Raw genomic sequence first — 22276 nt, 5'->3', positions numbered from 1 at the left:
ATTCACCGAAGTTGGAACTTGAGACGCGAACTGCCCGGGGACCGAGCGATAGGGAGCTGTCCGCGCGCACCCCGCCCCCCCCCCCAGCAGCCCCGCAGAGGGACCTGGTGCGGGGGTGGGAGGCGGCGGACCCAGCACGGCACTGCTGCTCAGGCCCGCCCTGGAATGGCCGTGAACTTGTTGTTTTTCCACGTCATTTGCTCTCAAATGTACTATCGGGCCAGGCGATGCTAACCCTGCGGCTGCAGGTCCCTCCTTGTAACAAGCGATTGTGTGTTCTTCAGAGGTGGCCACGGGGAGGAGGGGGCCTGGCCCAAGGAGGTGGGGGAAAGGGAAACAAACCGCTCCTTTACAGGGAGCTTGCGTGTCCTGGAGCCAGCTCCCCCCCAAAGCACATGCCATTTCTGGCCCTTGAAGGGGTTAAAGGCCTCCTGGAGTCAAAAACAAGCAGGTGTCCCACCGTGCCAGATACGCCCGCCTAAACCGCTTCCAGCTTTTTTTTTTCCCCCTTCTGCAACAAGTCTGTGATCAGCCACGGGACAGAGGAGCCAGCAGCCTGCCTGTGACAGGCATCAGGTTAGCTCGCTCCCACTCGGGTGGCGCGCCCAGGATATAAATCCAGGCTCGGGCCCCTGCCGCGGCTCTTCTCCCTGCACACTCAGGAGAGGGAGTTTCCTTGCAAAGACCTTTCCTTTATCTGAAGCCGCGCAGCCCAGCGGGCTCCACTGACTTGGTGGAGGCGGCCGCGGCGGCTGCGAGGAAGCCCGCCGGGGTGGGGAGGGCAGGTGTCTGCAGCCCAGAGAAGGAGAAGGCCCCGGTGGGCCCCAGCCCCTGGCCCCGTCGCAGGGGAGGTCTCGAGCCACCGCAGACCGCATCATGGGGGCCCTGGGGTGCTGCCGGCTCTGGTCCCGCTGGGCGCAGGCGGCACTTCTCCTGCTGCTGCTCGGGGCGCCCCCAAGGGGCCTGGCACTGCCGCCTATCCGCTATTCCCATGCGGGCATCTGCCCCAACGACATGAACCCCAACCTCTGGGTGGATGCCCAGAGCACCTGCAAGCGGGAGTGTGAGACGGACCAGGTGAGTGGGAATCCGGAAGCCTGACGTGGACCACGTGAGGGTGTTAGTGGGAGCCGTGGGCTGGGGAGACTCAGGAGCCCCCCCCCACCTCTGGGAGGATCTGGGAGCGGGAAGGAAGTTGGGCCCCAGTCCACATAAACAGGGAGTGATGTCTGTCCAAGTCCGAGGCCCAGATGAAGAGGTGGGTATGATATATCCAAGTTCATCCTGGGGTTCCTGGTCTCATGTTTGCTGAGGGGGGCTCTGAGGCAGCACCGGGCCAGGCACATGGTGGGGACTGGCACGACCCTTCAGCCCCGCCTCGATAGGTGACAGCAGACACTCAGGACATCGCAGTGAGCATGACGAGGTCCCACAGCCAGGGATGGGAGGGTGGGCTTGGCACCTGCGTCTCTCCGGCAAAGCTGAGGCCTCCGGGCCACCCCCGCCCACAGGGGTCCGCACCCTGACCCTGAGATCAGGCCAGGCTGATGGGGAGAGTGGGCAGGAACAGCTCTGAATAGACCCCCTGGTTATCCCTGGGAGGGAAGCGGACTGTTTCAACCTGCCAGATTCCTCGGTCCTCCCTTCTGCTCTCGTTAGAGCAGCCTGAGGCAAGCAGCGCAGGCCTGGCGCTAGGGCAGTTCTCTCCCAGCTCCCGAGTCCCAGGGCCATCCCTGCCACTCCCTTCGGGTGATGAAGAAGAGCCTGCTGGTACCTAGCACCTGCCTGGGCAGAGGTGCTTCCTGCTGGCCCGGCCAGTTCCTAGGGCTCAGGGCTGGGCTGGGCAGCACCAGGGAATAGAAGAGACGCTCCATTTGCCAAACGCATGTAGGCTACAGAAAAGCTCATGACTGCCCTGCGGAGAGTGGTCTCTGCCCCCACGGTGTCCAGGGTACAGTTGTCAGACCTCTCAGGCCAGACGCTGCCAGTGAGCAGTGGTGGTGCTGAGGAAAGGGAAGACGGGGGCAGAGCGCTCCCATTCAGCTGAGGTCATGAGGGTCATTGGCTATGTTTGCAGGGAAGTCTGTTCCACTGGCATGGGCTGGCCTGATAAATCAGGTAGGGTGTGGGACAGTGAGGCTCTGGCTGATGTCGCATGTCTTGGGGAAAAGGCACCTGTGTGGGGCTAGGGACTCATTTGCCTATGGGTATATTCTGAGCCCTCAAGCAAAAACTGTCCTAAGGATTCCTTCTAGGTTTCCCGGGCCCAGAGATACCTTCCCCCCCTCCCTCCCACCCCAACTCTGGGGACCCACACCTTCATGGACCTCAGGGTCCTAAAGGAGCTCCCTGGGCCTGTCTCTTAAGGAATTTTACGACCCTCAGGCCGAAGAGCAGGTTCTCCTGTCTGCTTCCAGTCTTTCCTGCCCTCTATCCCCCACTGGGTCTCTCACCCTCAGACCCCAGCTCTGAGATCTGCCCATCCCTGTCCCAAAGCCTCCCCTGGCGTGGCCTAGAAGCTTATGCCAAGCAAGGACTGCAAAACAAAGTCCCCATTCTGAGCCGAGAGGGGGAAAACAGTAAACAAGTCAAGCGGGCAGTCTCCACACAGCTCCGGTGGGGGATATTTCCCCCTCTTAGCTGATGTGGAATGTCAAAGAGGCTGAAATAAAAGTCGGAACCACAAGAGGCCAGCCCTAGTGGGGAGTAATTCCCAGAGCTACTACCAGGACGGAGGATTAGGAGCGTTGCCCGCCTGCCCAGTGGGTACGAGGTGTTATTGTCGAAAACACCACGTGAAATCCTTGTTTGTGTCGGTCCCAGAGCATGTTGCTAATTTCGAGGAATTAAACTAATGCCTTATGTGGCTCCACAGAGCATCAAGGGGGATTATAGCCCTAGTAAGTCCTCGCTGACGGCTTTGCTAACCTTTGCCACCCAACGGGGCTGTTTTCCTTGTGGATGTCCCCCACGAAATGTCGCATACATCAGAGCTGAGCACCTGGGCCTAGCACAGCCCTCCGTGGTGGGACCTGGCGTCCCGGGCCTGTCCCGCCTGCCCTTCCCCTGGGCCCTGAACAAGCGTGGGCCCGCCACGGAGCGGCTGTTCCTGACGCGTGTGTGGCCGGCCTCAAACATCTGTCCCAGAGGTGTCCGATTTTTCCTTCTTAGGGTTTGGCGTGACCTCTTCAATTCGGCCAGGGCGTCCTCACCCCAGTGGAAAAAAAGAGAGGCAGGGCTCATTTGTTCGCACCTAGACCTCCTTTGTGGTCACCCTATGATGTGGAAGAAGAGATCTCCCTTCAGAGTCCCATCCACCTGGAGCTTGAAGCCCTTTTCTGCCACTTGCCCGCTCTCGGGACTTGGGCGAAACTTCTCCAAGTCTCTGCACTTTCATCTATAAAATGGTAGTCAGAGAAACGTCCCCTCTGGGAGGTACGTGGCCTGCCTCCTCTCACACCTACACCTCACACCACTACCAGCTGTAGCGGACCTCAGGCAAGTGGCCTCACCTCTCCGTGCCTTCGTTATCACTACCTGCGAAGTGAGGCTAATGGTTCTGCCCACCGCCAGGCCTGTGATGAGCAAGAGAGAAGCAGACAGGTACACACGTTCTTAGAAGAAGGCCCAGCAGATAGCAGGGGCTGCGTATCTCCTGTCATCATCCGAATGTGCGGCTCACCGTAGGTGGTGAGCACATACCAGTTCCCTTCCGCAGACACGGGGGGCGGGGGAAGCCGGGGCACACGTCCTGCTCCTCCATGCTCAGGCCTCTCCCTCTGGCTCCCCGCAGGAGTGCGAGACCTATGAGAAGTGTTGCCCCAACGTGTGCGGGACCAAGAGCTGTGTGGCCGCCCGGTACATGGACGTGAAAGGGAAGAAGGGCCCGGTGGGCATGCCCAAGGAGGCCACCTGCGATCACTTCATGTGTCTGCAGCAGGGCTCCGAGTGTGACATCTGGGACGGCCAGCCCGTGTGTAAGTGCAAAGATCGTTGTGAGAAGGAGCCCAGCTTCACGTGCGCCTCCGACGGCCTCACCTATTATAACCGCTGCTACATGGATGCCGAGGCCTGCTCGAAGGGCATCACGCTGGCCGTCGTCACTTGCCGCTACCACTTCACGTGGCCCAACACCAGTCCCCCGCCGCCCGAGACCACCGTGCACCCTACCACGGCCTCCCCGGAGACGCCGGGGCTGGATATGGCGGCCCCGGCTCTGCTCCACCACCCTGTGCACCAGTCGGTCACCGTGGGTGAGACCGTGAGCTTCCTGTGTGATGTGGTGGGCCGGCCCCGGCCCGAGATCACCTGGGAGAAGCAGCTGGAAGATCGCGAGAATGTGGTCATGCGGCCCAACCACGTGCGCGGCAACGTGGTGGTCACCAACATCGCCCAGCTGGTCATCTACAACGCCCAGCCCCAGGACGCTGGCATCTACACCTGCACGGCCCGGAACGCCGCCGGGGTCCTGCGTGCCGACTTCCCGCTGTCCGTGGTCAGGGGGGGTCAGGCGGTGGCCACCTTGGAGAGCACCCCCAACGGCACGGCCTTCCCCGCGGCCGAGTGCCTGAAGCCCCCCGACAGTGAGGACTGCGGCGAGGAGCAGACCCGTTGGCACTTCGATGCGCAGGCCAACAACTGCCTCACCTTCACCTTTGGCCACTGCCACCGCAACCGGAACCACTTCGAGACCTACGAGGCCTGCATGCTGGCCTGCATGAGCGGGCCACTGGCCGTGTGCAGCCTGCCCGCCCTGCAGGGGCCCTGCAAAGCCTACGCGCCCCGCTGGGCCTACAACAGCCAGGCCGGCCAGTGCCAGTCCTTCATCTACGGCGGATGCGACGGCAACGGCAACAACTTCGAGAGCCGCGAGGCCTGCGAGGAGTCCTGCCCCTTCCCTCGGGGGACCCAGCGCTGCCGGGCCTGCAAGCCGCGGCAGAAGCTCGTCACCAGCTTCTGTCGGAGCGACTTCGTCATCCTGGGCCGCGTGTCCGAGCTGACCGAGGAGCCCGATGCGGGGCGGGCCCTGGTGACCGTGGACGAGGTCCTCAAGGATGAGAAGATGGGCCTCAAGTTCCTGGGCCAGGAGCCGCTGGAGGTCACCCTGCTCCACGTGGACTGGAGCTGCCCCTGCCCCAACGTGACGGCGGGCGAGACGCCACTCATCATCATGGGCGAGGTGGACGGCGGCATGGCCGTGCTGCGGCCGGATAGCTTCGTGGGAGCGTCCAGCAGCCGGCGGGTCAGGAAGCTGCGTGAGGTCCTGCACAAGAAGACCTGCGACGTCCTCAAGGAGTTTCTGGGCTTGCGCTGAAGCCCCGGCCCCCCTCCGCCCCTCCCCGGCCCCCTCCCCGGCCCTCGTCCACCTACCCACCCCCCAACGCCCCTCAGTCCACAAACTGGGCAAGGTCAGGCTCGACAGTTGTAGGCCAGTGGGGAAAATCCACCGGAGGTTCTTAGAACAACTTCTAGTCTTGGGCTCAAGAAGGGGTCTGTATCTTCTTTAGCTGAGGGGGACCAAAGGAGAAGCCACCAGACACCTGCAAGCTATTCTTGATGACCAGTCGGTGGGGCGTTGTGACCCTCTCTGTGCTGGTCAGCCGCCTCTGCTGGCTCTCCCTGCCCCCAGCCAGCTCCCAGCCAGGCTTTCGGAGGTGGCGTATGCACGGTCATGGGAATCACAGAATGAATCGGTTTGCAAAAGTTGTAGGTGGGGAGAGAAAGGAGGGACCAGGGACTCTTTGGACAAATTCCCCAGAGCCCCCTAGATCACTACGAGCAGAAACCACTTCATTTTAGGGCTTGTGGGACGCAGGGAGCGGGAGGGGGGGGCGGGGGGAGGGCATGGTCTGACCCGGCACACCCCTTGTCCTGAGGCGGTGGTCAGCCCGTGCTTCGGTCAAGTGGGCCCTGCAGTCTCTGATGCCACCATAGCACCAGCAGAATACACATCCTTCATGTTTCTCCTTGGCTTTATTGGTTGGTTTATTGATTGTTGTTGTATTAATTTAGCTCTGTTCAGTCCGACTCAATGGACATTTTCTGAACACTTTCTGGGTACCAGGTGCTAGGACACAGATATTAGTCAATGCCCAGCTCCTGGTGACTGAATGTGAATGTCCAGCTCCCAGGGTCCCTGCCCCCCCGCCCCCCCCCCTCCCCCCCCGGGGAAGCAGACCCATGGCTGGCCTTCCCAACTGTCAAATGGTCCCATTGAAAGGACAGTGTGCTTTCATCTGCCACTGGCTTCCTTGGACAGAAGGCAGATAGAAGCCCCAGGATCTGTTCTGGTGGGAAGGGAGATGAAGGGAAAGTCCAGGTTGGGATGGGGAGCAGGGTGAAAGAAGGGAGGGAGGACGGGTGTCAGGCTTGGGAAGGAAAAGGAATGTTGCTCGATGCTCCCATCTGGTGGTGGCCTTGGGAGCTGCAGGGACCCGAGGGAGGCTCTAGGCGAGAGCTGGGAGGGTATGTTTGGGAATGTGGCAGCTTGTTGATGACTTCTCGTTTCTGGACTTCCTGTGCAGGTCCAGCCACCCCCCCACACACACACACACACTAGATAAATGACTTGGGAAAGCCACTGTCAGCTCTACATCTGCTCCCCCATTCCCTCCTCTGCCCTTCCTTCTGTCCAGGCCCCTCCAAAGGAGAAAAGATCATTGTGGGGCATCCTCGTTTCTTCCTCCAATGTAGGGAGGAAGGTACCAATTAAAAATTCATAGTATCAACAGCCCTTCTTGTGTGATTTGTTTGGGTTAATGAGTGTGTGTGGTGGGGGGTGTGTGTGTGTAATTTGCTCTGGTGATCAGGAAGGAAGTCTGGCCAATAGGACCATATTTGGGTGATAGAGGGACACGAACATTCACCCCACTTTGGAGCTCTGAGGCTCCTTAACTGTGGTGCTCTCCCCAGCTCAGGAAAGCTAAGGCCAGAGAGGCCAGGTAATGTCTCCCAAGAACACAGAGGCAGGAAGATTGGGGACTTAGGCCCAAATGTTCTAACTTATGTTTCAGGCGCCCTGCCCGTCACGACAGCATGGCGGGCCAGGGGCAGACTCCGGACCCTGTCACTGATGGTGTCGTGTTGAGAGGCACAAAGCTGGAGGAGACATGAGCGGGGCAGAAAGAGGTGGGCCACCCAGCTATAGCTCCCCAGGGGGCTTCTGGGTGAGGCCTGGTCGCAAAGCCATAGGCGTGCTCAGAACACAGGGCTCAGTTCCCAGGATGGAGACAGCAGCACCTTTGGCCTCAGGTGCTTGGGACGGTTCCCTGTCCCTGGAGATGTGTTCAGGAGCCTGTGGCCATGGTGGCATGCCTCACAGCTCGTCTGGCCCTCAGGCTGCAAGCCAGCCAAGCTCAAGAGACACCTGTCCCCTGTCCACTTCCCTGGGTCTTCCCGGGCCACTGCCCCAAGGAGGAATGCACACCCAGCCCCACCCAGCCTGGCCCGGTCTAGCCAATCCCTCCTTAGAGACAATTCCTGCAAGAAGGAGGGGGCCAGCATGGGGAAGGCAAGCTCCTCCGGGGCCAGAGGAGTGCGAGCTTCTCAAGTCACCTTTGGGGAAATGCTGAACACTAACACTTAGCCGCCAGGAAGGTATGAGTACTAGCCACAGGCCCCTCCCTGCTTGGGTCAGAGAACCAGGGAGGTGAGGACTCAGCCTTAGAGGCCTGGGGACATTCTGTTGCACCTGCTTCTAGGCTGAGATGGCCCAATAAGTAACACACTAGCTTAGAGCCTGATGGGTCAAGTGTCCACATGCTATAGCATCTGTCATCTCCCTTCCTGCACTGACATGGGGCCTAAGCCCTGTGGCTGCCTGGTGGAAGTGTGACATTCAAGGGACACCGATGTCAGGGCTCCTTCTCACCAGCTTGCAGCACCTGGGGTCCCTGTCCTTCCCACTCCAGCCCCAGCCCGGCAGAGTGAGAAAGCCCAGCTGGTGCCGTCAGACCCACCTGGGTCTGACACTTCCCCGGTGTCTCTCCACGTCTCAGTCTCGTCATCCGTAAAACAGAGGGTAGTAAGTGCACTTCCTGGAGACTTGGGGGAGCTTGGCCCTATTAACCTTGCCAAACTGAAAAGCCTAGGAGACAGAGCCTGGCACAGAGCGCTGCCCCAGCGCCCTCCTGGCCCTCAGCAACCGCCTGGCTGACAGCAGGCCCCTAGGACCTAAAGCCCTCACCTCCTCCTGCTGGGCCTGGGATTTCACACTCAGTGAACATACAGCTGCAGGTATTTTAGTCTGTTACTCGCAGAGCACATTCAGAAGGATCACCCCGCATGTTTGGGCTTTAGAAAATACAGGCACTTAGGGAATGGGCATCTATTATAATGTTGGACCTACTACGACGTGGCATGTATTTCTCTGTCCTTGAAACCAAGCTTGAGTCTCTGATCCCTGTTACCCAGGTGTTACACAGTAACTGACCTCTGGTAGGTGCTCCATAGAGGTTTGAACCGAATTCCCAGGGTCTGGTTGCTGGGGGACCTTGGGGAGGCTGCCCACCCAGTTTGGGAGATTTGGCCCCAGCCTGGGCCCCAGGACACAGGGGGATGGAGCCCCCCCTACAGGTCTGAGGCCAGACTCACCTGCCTTCCTGTCTACACTGCACACTTGCTCCTTCCCTCCTTGCATCTGGTGGCTCCCCTCCCTGTCCTGCTCCTGCTCCAGTCCATCTCTGTTTGCCTCTTCAGAGGCCTGGTCTGGCGCCGGCTGTCTCCGGACCAGCCCGAGGCCTCTGGGGCAGGACAGCTTGGCTTTTTCCACCCTCCGCCTCCCCCAGCACCTCGAGCCTCCTAGGACACTCTGCTCCATTGTTTGGCCAGCAGCTCCATAGTCTGACGTCACCCCCTGGACAGTGGGGCCAGAGAGCAGGGACCAGGGGTGGAACCTGAGGAAGAAAGGGGGAGACCAAACACACAGCCACATGGTGATTTCCTTAGGCGGGGGGTGCGGGGCGGGGAGCGCCCAGGGTCCAACTGTCGGGTTATAACATAGCACTTTGCAGGCGCTCACCACGGGACAGGCACCAGACATCATCTCTTGTCTCCATCACGACTCTATAGCACAGAACACTATTATGTGGGTGGGGAAACTGAGGCTGGAGGAGACAAGAGATTTGCCCAAGATCACCCAGCTGCCACGTGGCAAAGCCAAGACCTGAATGAACACAGGCAGTTGGCTTCTCTCAGTATGTCACACACACACACACACACACACACACACACACACACACACACACCCTGTTCTGGGCTGGACAGTGTGGAGTCCCATCAGGACCCCAAACATCTCCCAAGAGCCTGCCTCCCATCAGCCACCCCGGGGCTGTCTTCTGACCTTGCCACGTGACACGATATTTTGCTCACACACATAAGCGGTCATGGCCTACATTGCTGAGTGAGACATCAGTCTTATGCCCACTCATCCTCCCAGACTCAGCTCCCCCCGCCCCGGGGGAGCCTCCGCTGTCCCCCAGAGGCAGCAAGACCCTTCCATTGTCTGTCTCCCTCTGCACGTGCACCACCCAGGCTGGAAGCACTGCCTGGGGGCTCCCGGAGGTCTGAGGGGGGCCCAGTCCCCAGGGCTCAACAAAGGGACAACGGCTTGCTGGATGAACGTTGGGTCCTGGGACCAAGGGCCCCGAGGCGCACTGGAAGCCTGCAGGGCTGTGGAGGGGCTTCCCTGGGGTTTGCCCTGCTTTTTCCCAGCTCTACTTCCTGATACCCTCTCTTCTTCCTTCTCCTCCTCCTCCCACCTCCTCCAGGAGTCTAAAGTCTCTCTCCCGCTCTGGGAATGTGTGATTAATATAGGCAGGATGGGTGGCAGGGCTCCTGGGTCCTATTCATGGCTGTGGCCTCATTCTGGAATGTGCCCTGAGGTCAAGTGACACTCATCTCTCAGGCTGTGTCAGGAGGAAGGAAGAAGAACCCTCCAGCTGGCGTTCTCCCGAGGGAGACGGAAGGGCAGGCAGGTGGGCAGGCCTACCGCCCCCCTCCTTCCCGCCTCTCTGGCTCCCAAGCTCTTCAGCACTTCTATTTCAGGGTTGGGTAAGAATCTCTGTGTCCACATCCCAAATTACCCCAGGACAGGGACCTCTGGCATCTGGCTCCCCAGCGACACCCTGGCCAACCTCCACCCCCCTCAGGTGAAGGGAAAACAGGACTCAGCTCCGACACCTCCTGGATTGGACCCTCTTGGAGGTGGGGCCTCTTCCCAGCATGTCTGTCCAGGTGAGGGCAGTGAGCGTTTTCTGCCCTTTTTCCAAGTCTTGATACTGCGGGATGAGGATGTACCCATCCTGATCATGTGTGCTGTCTCCGTGTGAGAGACACATCCATTTGTGTCTGAGGATGGGGACTGTTTTGGCCCCTTTCTGTGCGGGCAGCCAGGAAGCAGAGAGGGGGCTGGGGCCCTGGCAGGGTCCCTCAGCGGGACAGAAACACGACACCCAAAGAGACGGAATAGGCAGTGCTCACAATTCTGATCGGGCACTTTATTTTTTTATTTTTTAAAATATTTTATTTATCTATTTGACAGAGAGGGACACAGCGAGAGAGGGAACCCAAGCAGGTGGAGTGGGAGAGGGAGAAGCAGGCTCCCCGCTGAGCAAGGAGCCCGATGCGGGGCTCGAACCCAGGATGCTGGGACCATGACCTGAGCCAAAGACAGACGCTTAACGACTGAGCCACTCCGGCCCCCTGATCGGGCACTTTAAATATGTTGTCCAGTTTACTCCTTTACCCCTCTCTGAGTGATGTTATTATTTCCCACCCTAGCCTACACCATGCAGGAAGGCAAAGACACTATATGCTTGGTTCTCCCCTGTATGTTCAGCATGAGGCCTCACCATAGAGGGTGTTCAAGAAATATTTGTGCAATGAATGAATGAATGAGCAAAGCAAGCCCTGTAGATCTTATGGAGGAAGACACACCTCAAAGGTATTATTTTCCCTCTTTTACAGATACTGAATCTGAGACTCTAAATGTTTACAGGAATCTTGCCCCAGGTTAAAGGGTTAATAAATGGAAGAGCCAAGATGCCAGTTCAGGCCTATCTGACTTTAGTGCCTATAGTCTTTCCAGGGCGACCTGCGCCAGCCAGCCAACCCTAACCCTAACCCTAAGCTGGCGGCCCGCCCGCACCTGCACTTCTCCCTACCCCCCATCCCCCAGCTTGGCGCCCCCCACCCACTCAGCAGCCGGGCCTAGGGCTCTGCGCTGAGCTTGCACAGCAGCCTGTCCGGGCTAAGAATCCGGTGGCGGCCTGACGGTGGCCGCCGTGCTCCCCCGGCCACGCGTCCACAAAGAAGGCGGCCCCGCAGATGCTGAGTGTGCCGAGCAAGCAGAGCAGCCGTGCGTCCCCAACAGCAGGAAGGTGGCCAAGTGCGCTATCCCGCCGTGCGGCCTCCCGGCGGCCCAGGCAGGAGCTGACAGGCACATCTCAGAGCAGGTCGTGGCCACTGGCCGGCGCAAGGCCTCCCAGTACTGGTACACGGGCGGGGCAAGCTGGGGTTCACCAGGCCGAGAGCCACACGAACGACCTGGTGTCTGAGTACCGGCCAGGAGGCCGGTGCCCAGGAGGGCGAGTTCGAGGAGGCCGAGCTGCTAGGCTGCTCACCCCGGGCCCCCTGGGAGACACTTCTCTTCCTGTCTGAGCCCATGAACCTGACTTTGTCTCAGATCCTAGCTGACCGCTGACCCCCGAGCCCCACTCTATGTCTGGCCTCTTCGAGCTCTTCTAACTTGGACACAGGCACCCCCTCCTGAGCCCCTCTTCACTGGTGACCCAGCAAGCCCCACCTTTAACCCCATGAACCTTCCTTCACTCTGACCTCTCCTTCACCTTTGACCTCCCCCACAAACCCCATTGTGCCCCCCAGACCCATAAGTCCCAGGTTACCTTCAACCCCTCCCCTGCCGAGCCTCCCCTCACCTCTGACCTTGCCTCCCCTTCGACACCATGAGCCCCACCTCCCCTCAGACCGCCTTACCACGGGCTCCCAAGAGCGCCCCTCCTGTTTCTCCCCCCAACTCCCTCCCCTCAGCTCTTGCCAACCTGGGTTTTCCAGGAGTGCCGCTGCAGGAGAAAGCAGCCTTGGAGTATGTGAGCAAAAGACACCGTGCCCTCAAAACTCCCCACTCTCCTCCCCTCTACTTCACTCACAATAAATAAACTGTTGTTCTGCTCCCCAAAGAAAAGAGGTACGCAGGTTAGCACCCACACACCCAGACCCATCGGGCGGTGGCACTCAGGCGAAGCTGGGTTTATACCTTCCGCTAAGTATGGTGGAGAGGGGCTGCCCATAAGGAGACGGAGGGAACTAGGCCGAGTCCTCTCATGGCCCGGCACGGTGCCCCTGAGAGCTGCTGCCGTGCTCCTCCCAAGAACCAGTCTACTAGAGGCTCAGTTCCTCCACAGCTCTTGAGAGACCTAGGCTGCCGCTGCCATCTTGTTTCTTGGGTGGAAGTGCTGACCGAAGGTTATGGTTATTGTTATGGTCATTGCTGCTCAAATTCAATTGCAGAAAGGGGCACCAGATATTTTAGGCCTCAGGGTCTCCAAATCTCCTCAGTATCCAGGGTGGGTGGCAGTGAGGAAAGGTCAGAGTGATGGAAGGCTGGAAGGGCATGGGTTCTTGAGTCAGACTGCCTGGACTCACACACTGGCTGTATGACTTGAGGTGAGTTAACCTCTGTGGGCCTCAACATCTTCATTTGCAAAATGGAATAATAATAGTCGGGTCGGTCCTGGGTCTGGTTGCTCCAGTTGGTTGGGGATACTGGCTGTTTCTTGTTCCTGCCCATGGCTGAACAAGAGCCAGGATGTGAGAACAGGCTCCCTTCCCCAAAGCTGCCCTTGGACAGCAAAGTAAGACCAGATGCAATCCCTTCTGCTGACAAAGGAAGAGTTCAGGATGAAGGTAGCTGGAGAGGAGGGGAGAGAAGAAAGAAGGAGAGAGAGAGAGAGAGAGAGAGAGAGGCTCTAGGCTGTGCAGCTGGAGACCAGCAAGCAGAAACAAAGTCGAGTAATGGTGTCCATGGAGGCCCTAAGAGCGCTTCTCCATCCTTCATTCCTGGCTCCAGTACCTCAGAGCATGGAGCTGAGCTCTTACCGACCTCCTACCTCAAGCATCACTTCCCACCTCAATGCACCACAAGGGGCAACAGAATTAAAAGGGGAAATAGCCTTAGAGTCTTGATGTGACCAAATAACTCAGCCTCAGAGCGATCCCTACAATAATCACAACCAACAATTTCACCTTATGACCCTAAGGAGAGGAGAGTGCTGGTGTTCCTGGATGAGCGCAACACAACCTTAGTGAGACTTACGCACATGGTGACCCATGTCCACCCCAGAAGGTGGGTACCCTTTGCCAGTTACATGCCCCAGTGGCAGGATGAATAATTTCAATTACTAAGAGCTAACAGCACCTAATATGTGCTCATACAGTATCTCATTAAATCTTCACAACCCTGGCAGGTGTTTATTATTTACCACCATTTAATATTCTCTCCATTTCAGAGATGATGAAATTGAGGCTCACAGAGATTTGAATCATTTGCCCAAGGGCCCTGGCCAAGCAGCAAACCAAGCCTAGGTTGGTATAGTGACTCCAAAGCCCGTGCATTTAACCCCACGGACAGCATCTTCCACCACAGAACAGTGACTTCTGGTTTCCTCTCACTTCTGCTTCCTCTCTTCTCCCTGCTAATCCACAGTGAAGTTTCACTGCCTAGGATTCTCATGAAAATGCATGTTTTAAGGCCAGCTGACCTCCGCTGAGGAGGCTGAGCACATGCCTTTGAGGCTAAGCCACAGGAAGAGAGAGGAGAAAGGAAGATAGGCGTTTCGAGCCCTATCTCACATAAGAGTGGAGAGAGTTCTGGTGATTCCCTATGGGGAAGAGGATTATGCTTAATGTGCTCTATAGCTTACATAATCCTCACACTGCCCAGAACAAGTAGGACTTTTCAGATAGGAAATCTGAGGCTGAGTAGGTTTAGCAGGACATGGCTATTCAGGGTGCATTGGGATTCAGTTCAAAGTCTTACTCCAAAGCCCATATTCTTTCTTGTACAGGGTTACTGGGAATAATTTTATTTGGAGGCTTAATGAGGCCCCTCCACTCCTCTAGAACATTCTTAATTAGTTCTTAGCAGTTACCAAGGATTCTGTAGGGGAAATTGTGGGGCCCAGACCTCTGTCCCTGCTGGAGAAGGCGGGGTAAGACATAGATCAGACGCTGGTGTTTTCTGTTCCAAAGCAAGATGCATGCTTCTTTCAGAGAAGTGATGCTCTCTGAACATTGCGAGTCACATGAAGGGGCTTGGCCAGCTTGCAGCAGTATTTTCAGAGGATGACAGAGTGCTCAGCCACAAAGGAAGCCTGGGGGAGCCTGGGGAAGGGCTTTGCCCAGGGTAAGTGACCCAGGAGAAAAGTTTTTTGGGGCTGTTAATTTCTGGCTTAGATTTATATTAAGCTTTTCCTTCAAAGCCTCATTCTCTGGTTTATGCTCAACCTGGAAGATACTGTAAGCGTCCAAAAAGCCAAACTGGAAAACGGATCAGTTGAGCTCTGAAAAGACTTGTTCCCTTGGCTAGGAGTAGAGTGTGGTGACTGGGGGAGACAGCAGGTGGGAGTGCCCTGGGGGTATCTGAGTTTATGCAGATATTCCACCAACACCAGCTTCTGGGAGGGTGTTACCTGCTGTGAACCCTGATACTTACAAAAACAGAGCTTTGTCTCTAAAGGTAGAAAAACAAATGAGATGACCCCTAGAGGGAGCTTCTAGCCTGAGGAGGTTTCTAGGATAAGCATCTTGAAAAGATAAGAATTAGAACATCCCTCCTGGGCAGCCTACCCCGGCTCAGTACCGCCACTCCCAGCCTTGGACTTCTTACCTGACCTCCCCGCCCCACCCCTGGGCTTGATGAACAGGGTTCTAAACCAGCTCTCTTGTACAGTGTCTTTCTGTTCAAAACTTGGAACAATGAAAAAAATTAAAATATCCAAAGTGAAAGGCAGCTTCTCCTGGGAGTGATGGGCTGGCAGCTGAGCTTCTCGTTCTGATTTCTTCGGCTTTTTCCCCCCAAGGGTTAGCACACATTCTTCCCACTTGGGACACATCCGATGGAGAGAAGAACCAGGACCAGGTTTTCCCTCCACTGAGGCTGGGACTTGGAGGGAGCCCAGGCTTCCCCGGATGACCCATTCTTCATCACCTGGTAACTCCCCCTTGCAATCTAGAATCCCTCACATGGGCATGCTCTCTCCTTTTTTTGTTCACACCTCCACATTCTCCTGTGTCTGATCATTTGGGCGTGTGGGTTATCTTTTCTTAGAATGTAAACTCCTTGCAAGGTCCTAAAGGTTTATATGCATCAGGGATTGGTTCAAATGATATCTCCCTTTGACACGATTTAGGGACCTGAGTGGAATGTGACCCCAGAGCAACTACTGAGTCAACCTCACCCTTTTGCTATCGTCAGTACCAGGAAAGCACGGGACGGCAGACCTCAGGTATGGGTAGTGCCGAGAGTTACTTCTCACAGATTCTGAGTGCCCAGACAAACAGCAGGGATGTGGGTAAATACAACCAGCCTGTGACCCTCAAGCTCTCACAGCCTACTCCACCGTATTTTCGCAGCAGAGGCGATATTAAAATGAGGTGGGGTTTGCTGAGCAAACCACCACCTACAGGACCACGCTGGGTGTGCACGGGGAACTCAGCACAGAGTGCCTTTTAGAAAATGTCCTCTAAATAACGGGGAGCTCGGCGCAGAGTGCCTTTTAGATAATGTCCCCTAAATAATCAAGTGTGGTTCTTTCACAAAGCCTTCCTATTGAGGTCAACCAAAGGAGCCGTATAGGGTAATGGGGAAGGGCCGCAGACTTTGGAAACAGAATCCCACAGCTCAGGTCCTGGTTCCACTGGCCGTAACCGTCACAAGCTCCCTGCTTCCATTTCTTTATCTATAAATGAGGGAAACAGCACAGCCTTCTGAGGGCTCTTAGGAAATTTAAATGAGTTAAAACATACAAGTGCTTCGAACAGTATCTAGCACGTAGTAAATACTACGTGCTAGATATTTGCCAAATAATGCCAAAGTCATCATCACTCAAACAGGCAGCATGCAAGGTATTGGCACAGCTACCACCTACCCTCCTTCCAAGTCTGGAAGGAACCACACAGCCATCAGCAAAGTGTGGTGTGCCCGCGCTAGGGCTACTGTCCGGGGTCTACGGACTTCTGCAAAGCCTCCACTAAGGGGAACTGATCTCCAGGGCAAGTCCCAAGGCAGGGTGTACAGAGGCTCCCTCCTGCCCAATTCTCTCCTCTTCCCCAGATCCTGAAGGAGGGGCAGATAGAGGAGACATGCCCTAGCTGCCTTCCTACCTGCTGCCAGATCCTTTTCCTCAGGCAGAGGCTCCTGGGAGAGAGAAGGTCTTCCCTCCATCTGTCTATTCCATGGTCACAGCATCTAAAAAGTTCTTTGAACTTTTGTGGCTCAGATATTAAACAAGTCTCCTAAAAAACATTTCTTCCTAAACTATGGGGGAAAAAAAAGTTTCCTTTGTTTCTTCCAATCTATTGTAGGATGCAGAAAGGTGACTCCCCAGGTAAGATTCTTTATAGCCCTCTGAAAACTGGACAGTTCCTAAATCTTTAAAGGGCCTCTGGTGACACCTCAGTTTCTAGAAAGACTGCCCAGGGACTGCAGCTATCTTAGGCATTGGATTGAAGTGGTTTGGAGATCCCACCACGTTTCCTGGAAATAGAAAGGAGTTAGCAGAAAGTAAGTCACCAGGGTTCGAACTTCACAATGACAGGTAGTTTACAAAACAAAGAGTGTTCTTTTCGGGAACAGAGCTTTGGGGTCAGTAGGCAGATCTGGATAATCAGAGTGGGAAAAGAACAGGCATGCCCATTACAAAACAAATAAAAATCCAACCTTCATCCTTTTTTAGCAATGAACTGATGGATGGTGTGTGTCGGGGGTGGGTAGCATGGAAAAGCCATGCATGCACCTGCGTGCAGAGAAGGGGATGTGTCCAGAACGACCGAGACTGTGTCACAGGTCATCCGGACTCCATTTCCTAACCCACACTGACAGAAGGGGTATCCAGCATTCCCTTCCATCGGTATCCAGAAGTCATCGGTTTATACCCATTTGCCAGAAACCAAGCTAGAGTGCTGCCACGTCCATGCTTGTCACATTTCTTCCTGCATGCTCTGAAAGCAGCCATGGCGCCATGTTCTCCTGGCTCTCTCAACAGTGCTCAGGAAGGAAAAGGAGGCTCAAGATCTGTAGAAGGGCACACAGAGCCCCAGTGTTTAAAAATAGCTGCAACCTGATGGCTGGGAAGGAAATTTATGTTTGGCTTTAACATTTAGTACCTGAAAATCATAAAAGCAAGGTCTAGCTTATTTGGTAAGTGTGGTTTTTCCACAATTATTTTTGAAAGACTTCAGTGTATAGAAGGAAGGGATGCAACCTACAGTATATGCCAAGGTTTGTCTAAAAATATTTTACACCTGTTCTCTGTTCTGCACACTGGTCATATTTTATCAGTGAAGTAAAGTACTCATGATGCCAGACGGAATGTGTTTTTCCTTCCAAGTCCTCAATGTTTTTCCCTTCTGTAAAGCAAACCTCCCCTTCTTTCCTACCTGCGCTAAAATAAAGCTAGCACCATTCTCTGTAGGACACCGTCTCTCGCCAGAGCTACCTTTAACTACTCCTATTCCCGAGCCAGTGTGGTTTAAATAGCAACAACCATTTCAGTACTTTTCACAACAGCACGGACACTTTAGCAACCTTTTTGGCTGCTCTCAAAAGGAACGTCAACTTGTGTTCTAGGTTTAAATCAACTTGCTGATTGTATGAAAAAGAATGCTGAAACACGGTTTCCCCACCAGCGCCTCAGAACTAGAGACACACACTCAGTGGTATTTATCACTGAAACAGGAATAGAATAGCTTTTAGGATAGTACCATAGAATTTTTATTTAATTCTCTGTGGATGCAAGTAACACGCTGGACAACAAAATGTCACTATGATAAAGACGGTTGGTGTCTGCATTTACATTTCTGATTTCACAGGTCAACAAACTGAGGGTGAAAGTCTGGACTTGGTGCCTTATAACTACTGTAAACCCCTAGGAATACATGTTCCATGACCTCACTGACAGTTCTTCATACCAAGGGGATTAGCGCCTCATGAACTGCCCGGGGAAGTATAAGATATCCCCCTACCCATTTTGCAGATGAAGAAACTGAGTCATCTTGAACCAAATGACTTAATATGCTTAAGGAAGGAATTAGACTCCATTTCAAATAGCCTCCACATGTGAGCTACCCCCTCATTGTTTTCTTCTAGGGTTTGTGAGATGATCTCAAAGCTCCACTTATGGACTGTATATAAAGCAAGTCTTCTAAAATATAAATCTTAAACCTCAAATATTGAAAAATGGTTAGTAGATGTTTACTACTTCACATTCCATTAATGACTTTTAGCCCAAGCTAAACCTCCAAAGGCCCAGCCAGGGTCCAGCAATACTTGGTCCAATCAAATTCTAACTCCAGATCTAAAAAATTGGCACTAGGTATAACAAGATTTAATCCACATATAAACTACTGAAATTCTGGGCGCCTGGGTGGCTCAGTTGGTTAAGTGACTGCCTTCGGCTCAGGTCATGATCCTGGAGTCCCGGGATCGAGTCCCACATCGGGCTCCCTGCTCAGCAGGGAGTCTGCTTCTCCCTCTGACCCTCTTCCCTCTCGTGCTCTCTATCTCTCATTCTCTCTCTCTCAAATAAGTAAATAAAATAAAATAAAAATAAACTACCGAAATTCTTCTGAGCCATTAAAAAATGGGTTTTTCTGTTTACTGGTTTTTTTTTTTTTTAAGATTTATTTATTTGAGATAGAGTGTGTGCATGTGAGTGGAAGGAGGAGCAGAGGGAGGGGGACAAGCAGACCTCCACACTGAGTGCAGAGCCTGACTTGAGGCTCGATCCCATGACCCTGAGATCATGACTTGAGCCCAACCAAGAGCCGGACACCTAATCTACCGAGCCACCCAGGAGGCCCTACTGTGCAGTTTATACATGTTCAAAACTCATAGCAACCCTAATGGGAATATAAGTTCATCCATAATAAATTATGCTTCTAAAATGTGACTTTCTAAACCAAAATATATTTTTAATTTTGGTAAGGGTAAGAAGACCATTTATCACACCTATACACAGAAATCATGTATTTCCCAGTAACTTAGAAACAGATCATAGGTACTAGGGAACACACTGTTGAAGACAATTTTGGTGACTGATTTGACCTTTCCTTATGGTGTTTATCAATAGCACAAGTGAGGAATGTGTGTGAAAACAGCTGTAGGAGGTCAACAATTACAATCTTACTTAGAAGGAATGGGGCCACCAAGTCTACAGTCCTTACTGTCTGAGGGAATCATCCAGTGGTTCTAAAATGAGAGAAGCAATTTACACAATTGAATTAAGAAAATCAACAAAATTAAAGCACTGACTTAATGATTTCTAAAAACATTTCCTGATAGCCTGTAATTATAGTTTATGGCCACCGGAAATATAAAGTATCTCCCCCAATATATCATCATGACTTCTAAGCATGGCCGAGAGCCTCCCATTAGACTCTTCTCTGGAACACTCCTGTAGAGATTCTACCAGTCATGTGGCTAATACATCAAAAATAGTTCTTATTCCCCTGACTTCAAATCAGAAGAACAACTAATCCCAGGGAACAAAGCATCAAGTTTAAGAGCATAAACTCTGGAACTTCACTGAGTTTGAATTCCAGGTCTGCCTCTTACTGGCCATACAATCGTGGGTGAGTTAACTGTCTCAGCTCCCTCTCCGTAAGCTGCGTTGGAACTATGCATGGTATGGAGTAAGTGCTGTATGAGCATTTGTTAACCAAATGATTCAAAACATTTTTTAAAAAATGGCTTGAACAGAAGTGTTGGACTAATTTTCCAGTTATATGCACAGATATTGATCCAAGGTTTAAACATGAAGATAGTGTCTTCCTAACATAACACACAAAAAAACTGAAGAAATTAGATCTCAAGTGGCCTCCTGGGCCAAATCGATTAAGCATCAGCTGATTGGCATACTCAACAGTATAAGGAGTTCTATTTGGCAATGGCAGTTTTACATACTTGTCTTCTAATAAAGCTGTTTTCCTCTTACTGATCTTGCAGCAGAGTTATTACCCTGCTTCTGATGAAAGCATGCGTTCTATTCAAGCAAAGACACACACTCGTCCCACGCCTACACTCTTTGCAGTTTGTGTAGGGAGAGGGCTAAGGAGGAAGATCTCCGACCAGCATTTTCTCTCATTAGCTGGAGTATGTCCAACTAGAGATACTTAAATTTTCTGTATGTTATAGCGACTTGTTTTACAATAACCTACCTCCTGAAGATGTGTGAGAGTACGTCTCTCAATTAAAATGCCTGTACATAAGACAAGAACATTTTTAAACTCAGGGCACCTTTAGTCTCACCTTCAAAAACTAAGTAGTTAATCACAGTAAATAAAGATAAATAAATAAAGTCATTATCTTTAAGGAGGCATTTTGAATGAAGGCCTACATTTGCCCTCTAGTATTAGCTATTAGGTTAAAGCTATTCAAAGGAGATTTAACAATACACCTGATTTTAGAAAAGATGGGCAGTAAAGGAATATCTGAAACCCAGAGAGCTGCTTTCTGCTATCAACTGATTCACTCATCAATGAGCTATGCCATCTGTAAGGCAGTATTTTGGACACCAGGATCAGGGCATTCAGAGGCTGTTATACAGTATCCATATTTACACAAGAATAATGGGAAAGACCTAGTAAGATAATTAACTCGGGGCGCCTGGGTGGCTGTCGTTAAGCATCTGACTTCGGCTCAGGTCATGATCCCAGGGTCCTGGGATCGAGCCCTGCATCAGGCTCCCTGCTTGGCGGGAAGCAGGCTTCTCCCTCTCCCACTCCCCCTGCTTGTGTTCCCTCTCTCGCTGTGTCAAATAAATAAAATCTTTAAAAAAAAAAAAAAAAAGATAATTAACTCACCAGGGGCGCCTGGCTAGCTCAGATGCTAGCGCATGCGACTCTCGATCTCGGGGCTGTTGGGTATAGAGGTTACTTAAAAATAAAATCTTAAAAAAAAAATATTAACTCATCAAATCGTCAAGCAAAACATTTTCCACAAAGGGACAAAAGTGTGATAGCAGAGTAGGAAGAAACAGATTTGGGACCAAGATGTAAGTAAGCTTTTCTAAGGCTTATAAGGTGTGCTAGGCAAAAGCACCTTTTGATTCTTAACTATGGGAAAGAAACTGAGGGTTGCTGGAGGGGAGGTAGGTGGGCGGATGGGGTAACTGGGTGACAGGCATTAAGGAGGGCAGGTGATGTGATGAGCGCTGAGTGTTATATGCAACTGATGAATTACTGAACTCTACCTCTGAAACTAATGATGTACTTTATGTTGGTGAATTGAATTTAAATTAAAAAAAAAAAAAGCACCTTTTAAAAAATTTCCACTCCTGGGGAAGGCTGGCTGGCTCAGTCAGTGGAGCTTGCGACTCTTGATCTCAGGGTTGTGAGTTCGAGCCCCATGTTGGGTGTAGAAATTACTTAAAAGTAAAATCTTAAGAAGAAAAATTTCCATTCCTTGGCTAAAATCAAAAACACAAGAAACAAGTGTTGGCAAGGATGTGGAAAAAGGGGAACCGTCATGGTGGGAACGCAAACTGGTGCAGCCACTCTGGAAGCAGTATGGAGGTTCCTCAAAAAGTTAAAAATAGAACTACCCTATGATTCAGCAATCGTCTTACTAGCTATCTATCAAAAAAATACAAAAATACTAAGTGAAAGGGATACATGCACCCTGATGTTTATCACATTATCTACAATAGCCAAATTATGGGAACAGCTCAAGTGTCCATCAACTGAGGAATGGATAAAGACACACAAACACACAATGTAGTATTACTTAGCCATAAAAAGAATGAAATCTTGCCATTTACAATGATGTAGCTAGAGAGTATAATGCTGAAATAAGTCAGTCTGAGAAAGACAAAGACGGTAATGATTTCACTCATATGTGGAATTCAAGAAACAAAACAAATAAAGCGGGGGGGAGAGACAAACCAAGAAACAGACTCTTAACCATGGAGAGCAAACTGATGGTTACCAGATGGGAGATGGGGGTGGGGGGAGATGGCTGAAATAGGTGATAGGGATTAAG

General features: G+C 52.9%; 1 protein-coding gene across 1 annotated transcript; it reads left to right on the top strand.

Annotated features, from left to right (window-relative positions):
• The first annotated feature begins 563 nt into the window (after positions 1 to 563).
• WFIKKN2 (WAP, follistatin/kazal, immunoglobulin, kunitz and netrin domain containing 2) lies at positions 564 to 6721 on the top strand. The gene is made up of 2 exons (XM_027626268.2): positions 564 to 1077; positions 3794 to 6721. Exons 1-2 carry the CDS (start codon positions 877 to 879, stop codon positions 5312 to 5314), a joined length of 1722 nt encoding a protein of 573 aa, XP_027482069.1. The 5' UTR covers positions 564 to 876; the 3' UTR covers positions 5315 to 6721.
• The last annotated feature ends 15555 nt before the right edge of the window (positions 6722 to 22276 follow it).

This window comes from Zalophus californianus, chromosome 16 (assembly GCF_009762305.2).
Source record: "Zalophus californianus isolate mZalCal1 chromosome 16, mZalCal1.pri.v2, whole genome shotgun sequence".
Classification (NCBI taxonomy): Eukaryota; Metazoa; Chordata; class Mammalia; order Carnivora; family Otariidae; genus Zalophus; species Zalophus californianus.
Note: the sequence above shows the minus strand (reverse complement) of the source record. Positions and strands in the feature narration are given on the sequence as shown.